This window comes from Spermophilus citellus, assembly GCF_964194105.1.
Source record: "Spermophilus citellus genome assembly, chromosome: 12".
Taxonomy (NCBI): domain Eukaryota; kingdom Metazoa; phylum Chordata; class Mammalia; order Rodentia; family Sciuridae; genus Spermophilus; species Spermophilus citellus.
The window spans coordinates 6,516,840-6,523,870 of record NC_138198.1 but is presented as its reverse complement, the minus strand read 5'-3'; the positions used below and the strand labels follow the sequence as shown (position 1 = coordinate 6,523,870).

Below are 7,031 nucleotides of genomic sequence, written 5' to 3'. Positions count from 1 at the left end.
TATATATATAGTTTCTGGACATACGTAGAAGAAAAATAATGTTATGACACTGGAAACGAATCAGACTGTGGTTGGAAAGAGTTTTTATTTTTCATTTTACATCTTCCTACAAGGTATTTATTACCAAGCATGCATAATATTCTAACAACAAAACAAAAAGTACCCCCCAAAATCAAGAGTTTTCTAGAAAGTGGGATTATGTGCCATTTTTAATTTTTCTTAATCTCTTGCATTCAAAATCTAATAAATAATAAAAAATGTTCAACATTTAAAAAAAAAGAAAATGGTAAAAAAGCATTGCACATACAGATTTAACAATTCTGAATCTTTAACAATTTAACAATTAACATACAGCATTTAACAATTCTGCCGTAATTGCTTTCTGTTTCGCTGCATCATTTTAAAGTAGTACCTTAATCCTCAAACACACAACTGTACAATTTCTCAATATCATCACACCAAGTAACGGTACTTTTTCTTAGTACTTTTAATGTCCAGCCATATTCATGCCCCCGGCTGTTAACATCTGTTTGCAGCTGTTTTTTTCCTCCCAAAGAGCATCCAATCGGGAACCACGCATCGCAGCTGGTTAGGCCCATATTCTCTGGGGCGTCGGGAAACAGCCGGGCTGCAAACCTCAGGCCAAACTCTCCCTCCGTCTAAGGCAGCAGAGTGAAATCGCGCCCGGGGCGCAGAGACTCACGGGAAGTGTAGTTTCTGACGGCACGCTTCCCGCGCTGCACTCTGGGAACGGCGGTCGGAGCCCCGTCTGCGCACGCGCAGGCCCCGCCCTGCACGGGATGCTGCCTCCGCCGCTGGGCTGCTGTGCGAGAGCAGACGCTGTGCCCCCCGGTGAGAGCGCCGGCGACGGCTCCGCGCGGCGTGGGGCCCTCGGGACAGGTGGGCGTGTGCGGGGGACCGAGCTCGCAGGTCCTCGCGCGGCCCGGGGTCTGCGGTGCGGAGAGGGGGAGGCGCGGTGGTAGCCTTGGTGACCGGAGGGAGGCTGTGACCGCCAGCTCCACCCCCCTTAGCTGCCTGTAGGACGTTTTGTCAAATGCAGGTCACAAGCACCGAGCAAGTGTAGTCCTGAGTAGGAGACGCTTGTTTTCTTGGTTTGGCATTTATTGCACCTTCGGGACGTGTTTATGAAACATGCCATTTTAAAACATGGACGGTATTCATGGGGGTGGGTGCCCCAGGACACATCAAGTAGGTGAGAGAGGACCCACCCATCCCTCCAACACAGTTTGACCCCCGGTCACTGGCTCTTCTTTACATCCTACCTGCCTGAAACCTTCAGAGGACTTAGGTGGAGCGGCTGTTCCCAAGTCTCCAAGGATGATGACTGTGACAGATGGTGGACAGAATCTCACCATGTGCGAAACAGATCCTGGGATTTGTGGGATCTCCACAGAGCGCTTAGGTCAGAAGGATCTCAGCTCCTGAACCTCTCTGTACGTTTCAGGCTATCTCTGCCCCCAAAGGCACAGATCCATGTTGCCGTGCAGTGCTGTCCAGTAGAAAGATAATGCAAAACATGCATGTGATTTGGAAGTTTTCAGTGACTACAGGGGGAAAAAAAAAAGTCATCAGACAAAGCCAATTTCACTTAACTCAGTACATCCGATATATTATTTTGGCTTGGGACATGAGCCAAATTTAAGGTGTTCAGTAGTTGCATGTGGTTAAGGCTACAGTAAAGGATAGCATACTTCTAGTGAATTCCAGAAGAATCAGGTTTAGGGTGTTAGGTGAGGGTTCAAATTTGCTCCTCAGGGTCTGGTCCTGGAACCATGGAGCAAAGCAGCTTTTATAAGCAGGGAAGAGGGAGTCCCAGTGACTACTGCCACTAGCAAACACAGAAGATTCTAGAAAGAAGAAGGTACTGCTTTGCTCTGTTAGAGGCGGTTCTTGATTCCATTACACAGCATGAGTCAGACTTGGTGAAGCCACCACTTCCAGTGGCATCACAGGCTTTGTGATCATGGATGCTGTGAACTAATTTTCAACTTGGTGTTGAAAGGAATGGATGGCCACCAGGCTGCAAAGCAAAAGGCACTTCCTGGAGGGCTGGTGAGGGCTTGATATCTGGGGAGGACAACCAACTGTCAAAATCTTCAACATCCCATTTCCTTCATTCTCCCCTCAGCCTTTCCAGATCCTGAGCTGTCTCATACCATGCCTGTCATCTCATGTGGCATGTAGAGTTATGTGATGCTCCCTCTTTCCTGAACATAGAGAATAACAAAATGATAGTAGAGGAAGTTTTCTATATTGGAAGCTCAAAAATACTGAGTCTTAAAGTTATCCAGGGCAGAACCAGGAGCCAAGCAGAGTGCTGTTCACTTACACAGATGAGTGCCATAGCAACTTATCAAAAGGTCTTTCTTTAAAAAAAAATCAACAACCAATTTAGAATCGAAAGTTTAAAAATATGTTGCATAAAACATCCCGTCTTTATTTTGGAGTTTTCTGTGTGTATTCTAACTTTGGAAAGACAGTAAGAATTTAATAAGCCAGCCCGTACAGTTTTTGTGACACTAGTTTTAATGAAGGTAGAGTTTCATTTCTTATGTGGTTGAGCTTTGTTAGCCAATCCTGTTCTTTTATTTCAACTTTTTTTGATACATCAACAAAAAACGATTTTTACCTTGGTGACATGTAATCATATCAAGATGCACCTGTTCTGTTCTTGCTGCCTTTATTTAGTCTTTCTTGTCCCTTTTAAGAGTCAAAGGGGTATTCCTCTTCAGGAACCTTTTTATACAGCTGATATGATGAGATTTTTACAGTTTTAAGGCAAACTAGGTCTCTGATGACCCCCGTTTCTCTTATCCCCAGCTGAATCTTCAGTTTCCTCTACTCTTCCAGGAACTGCAGAAAATGAACACATATCCGGTGAGTTTGGTTTGTAATAACTAGTTTGTTTTACAGTTGATTTTATAAAGGTTTCTGTGTCTGTACATTAACGTGGAAAAAGTAGAAATACTTTCATAGAAGGTACGGAAATATTGATCAACAGTAGAGTCAAAAGTAGATACAGGTCCTTAAATATCGTAAATTTACCAAGCCAAGTTACAGTTTATTTCTGAGGTGTTTTTTTTTTTTTTTTTGGTGGGGGGCCTTCCGGCAATAGCCAGAAAACCTGCTAGACAAATTCTAAAAGAGCTGCAATACTTCTCTGAGGTTTCTGATAGTCATGGCAGAGTGTTAGACAGATAATACTTAAAGATTTACATTGATGAGAAATCTAAAGCAGACTGCTTCCTCGTGGAAGGTTCAAGTTGGTGATTTAGTTAACAACTTGCTAAAAACATAGAAGATTGCCTGTGATCTCAGGGCCCTGTGGGTTGTAATCACACCCAGTGGCCGTCCTCCTTTCCTTAACTTTTCTGCAGCACTTGCCTCTACTTCTCACTCTGTCCTGGAAAGTTTCTCTCCACTGTCCTGTCCTTTCCCTGCCGGTGCTTCAGGGAGTCATCATCTTTTGTCCTTTCACGTGGCTCATCTCTGTACTCCATCCCTGACCCTTTGGTCTTCTTTGTGGTCTCTGATGACTTCATCCTCTCTTATTTTTCAGCTTTGTTGAGATTTAGTTCATGTATTATACTGCTCACCCAATTAAATGCAGAATTCAGGAATTTTTCACTGTGTTCTCAGGTTCAGTTTTAGAACATTTTTATTGCCTTCAGACCCCTAACTCTCACTGTGTTCTTTCCAAGTCCCAAGCAACCTTAATCTACTTTCTGTCTGGACCACACCCTTTTTATTTCTCATAGGGCAGTTTTGCCTATGATGAATTCTCTTAGTTTTTGTTTCTCTGGGGAGGTTTTGGTTGCCTGTCAATGATTCTTGGTTGACAGTTTTTTTTTTTTTTTTTTTGAGTACTTTGAATATGTCATCCCATTTAACTTCTGTCTTCATGGTTTCTCATTAGAAATCAGCTTTAATATGACTAGTCATTTCTCTCTTTCTGACTTTAGAATTATCTCTTTGTTACTGCCTATAGTGACCTAGGCAGGTAATCCCAGCTACTCAGGAGGCTGAGGCAGGTTCAGTGCCAACCTGGGCAACTTAGTGAGAATTTATTTCAAAATAAAAATAAACAGGGTTGGGGATGGGCATGCTCAGTGGTAGAATGTCCCTGGTTCAGTCCCCAGTACCAAAAAAAAAAAAAAAAAAAAAAAGATTGTCTGTCTTTGGCTTTTTAACACTTTGATTATCAAGGGTCCAGCTGTGGCCTCTTACTCCAAGTTTATCCTATTTGAAGTTTTTTGAGCTGCTTCAGGGTATAGACTAATCATTTTCATGAATTTTGGGACTTCATTGCTATTGTTTTTTTTAATTTCTTTTCAGGCCCACTCTTCTCTCTGTCTGGCACTCTCATCCTGCCTGAGAACAAGCTTGATGCTGTCCCACAGCTCATTTTCTGGCATTATTTGTTTCCCTCATTGCATACTCTTAAGAGACATGTATGTCGTCCTTTGCTCCCCCCCCACACTTGCTCACATCTACTGTTGAACAAATTTTTATATGAATTTTTTTTCAGTTATTGTACTTTTCAACTCTAGAGTTTCTATTTGATTCCTTTTTATAACGTTTATCACTGTGTTCGTGTACTTTATTGGGTGAAATGTGATTTTCATGTTTTATTTTGGTCCTTAGACGTCATTTTTCACTGGGTCTTTGACCAGATTTAAAATAGCTGATTTGAAGTCATTGTCTGGTTAATCCAGTATCTGTTTCCTCAGGAGTTATTCCTATTTATTGCACTTTTCCCCTTCCACATGGATCTTACTTTCTTTTTAATTTTTATCTTTTGTAATTTTTTTGTTGAAAACTGGATATTTTAAATAAAACACTGTGGCAACTGTAGAAATCAAGAATTTCTCCCCTCCACAGGAGTGAGGGTTGAAATTTATTTATTCAGTGACTTTAACAACTAGTTCTGAAGAGCCTGTGTTTTTGTTGTGAGTGGCAGGCAGCTGAAGTCTCTGCAGAAATTTCTTTAATTCCTGAAATCAGTATGTCTTCCAGGTTTTGCCAAAGGGTTCTGCTTCTTTAGGAGCATCAGGCCATTTCCACCTCTGCACCAGCCTTCATGCTCTGCTTACTGTAGACTTCCAGGTCATGCAGAGGCGGTAGCCTCAGGCCTTCTCCTGTCTGTCCTAGCGTGCTCACAACCCTGACCCGCTGCTCAGCTCTATGTTGGCAGCCTTCTAGAGTCTCAGGAATATAAGGGAACTTTTTAAGACTTTTGTGCACATGTCATTCTTCTTTTTTTCTTTTTTAGTTTTTTGAAAACTGAAACTGACGTTCCCACTGTTTCTCACCATTCCAGGGCACTGCTAAGTTAAACAATTGCCTTTACATGCTTTTGACTAAGGCCTTTGAGGATAAGGCTTTTTTTTACTAGCTGAGCTTTGCAAGTGTGTTCTGCTGGGAACTATCAGACAGGTCAAATGATGAGTGAGTGTCTGGGAGTGAGGCTTTGAACGTGAACCCAGATCTGCCTCCTCCTAGTTGCCAGACTGCTATTTTTCACTGTATTTCAGACCATTGGTTCTCAGTTGAAGCTACTACAGAATTGAGGGGAAAGAGATGGAGATAGACAAGTTAAAATGTCCCAAGATCATAGTTCTTAATATGATGCTGCTGTTTTTCTTTTATAACAGCTCTTCAGATTGCTGTGAATCTTGGATTAGCTTACAGAGGTCTGAAAAAGTTGATTCTTCACTTTTTACTAGATTTTTATTGCTTTTGTGAAGAAAGAATATTCTTGGATCTTTACTATTTCACTCTTAACACTTGTTAGCTTGAATTTGAAGGTTTTTTTTTTTTGTGGGGAATTTCCCTTTTCTTGGCTTCTAAGATACCGTCTCCTAATTCTGTTATTAGTTTGCAGAAACTCTTCTGGCTTTGTGACCTGTACATTTTCTACCAGCCTTTTTAATAACCCTGGTTCTTCAGCTGTTATTTTTGTATTTTTTCTTCCTTAATCCCTATGTGCTCTGGGAGCTGATGATAGCACTTAAATTGTTAATAACTCCAAAAATACCATCTTCAAGTTAGCTATCTGTTCTCTGCCCTAAAATCAAGTGCATACTTATTTAAGAGACCTTTCTGTCTTTATGTTCTATGGACCCTTAGTAGCTGCATGTTTCACTACAACTTCTAATGCATTTTTTACTTTTGTTTCTCTAATACCAAGTTTTTTGCACCACTGTATCAATTTTTGGCACTATTTTTTAAAAAATAAAATAAAATAAAAAATTTTAAAAGCTGGGTAAGCATCTGGACTGGGTAGCTACATGAGAAGGTTGTTAACCACATGGTGATTTTTTTCCTCCTGTGTGATCTATCCCTATTATTACATTTGTTGCTGTTATTTTAGTATAGGTAGTGTTCCAACTCTGGTTCCAACTCCTTTGTAAACTGTTCTTTGCTCTTCGGGTGCTCTAGATTTGTACACCTTTCTACATGAGTTCTGTCAGGTGAAAGATCTACAGAGCATATATGGATCTCTTTGTTGGCTTCCATTAGTTATATGATGCTGTCCAAGTAGAATGTGAGCATCCTAGAGAATACCTAGGGTGACCCATTGGGATGTGAATGAATAATTGTATAATGTCTATCTACATTGGCTTTTTTTTTTCGTCATTTACGTATATAAATGACTTACAGTACACTAAAAGCTGATCTAACTAATTGAGCAACACCAAAGTTTAAAACAAAATTAGGTCCAGGGTAGGCCTTTTGTAAAACCATTCAGTTTTGAGCTTTAGAACAGATAGAAAAAGTAGTTCTCAAAGACATTTTTTTTTCTGTTATCTAATTCTGAGCCCTTGAACAAAATGTTTGACACAGGGATCAGTGTCATTCGAGGATGTGACTGTGGAACTCTCCCCGGAGGAGTGGCGGCACATGGGCCCTGCACAGAGGACTCTGTACAGAGAGGTGATGCTGGAGAACTACAGCCACCTGGTCTCCATGGGTGAGCAGACTTGACCATGTGACTCCCTCTAGAATAT

The 7,031-nt window shown here is 41.2% G+C and overlaps 1 protein-coding gene across 1 annotated transcript in view; it reads left to right on the top strand.

Moving 5' to 3' along the window:
- Positions 1–813: 813 nt before the first annotated feature.
- The window catches only part of LOC308631981 (zinc finger protein 37A-like), a 31,714-nt gene continuing 25,496 nt past the window's right edge, over positions 814–7,031 (top strand). Inside the window, exons 1-3 of the mRNA XM_081263570.1 lie at positions 814–900; positions 2,842–2,898; positions 6,868–6,994. Coding sequence (XP_081119696.1) covers positions 2,884–2,898; positions 6,868–6,994 — 142 coding nt within the window. The 5' untranslated portion in view covers positions 814–900; positions 2,842–2,883. The remainder of the gene's footprint in view (positions 901–2,841; positions 2,899–6,867; positions 6,995–7,031) is intronic.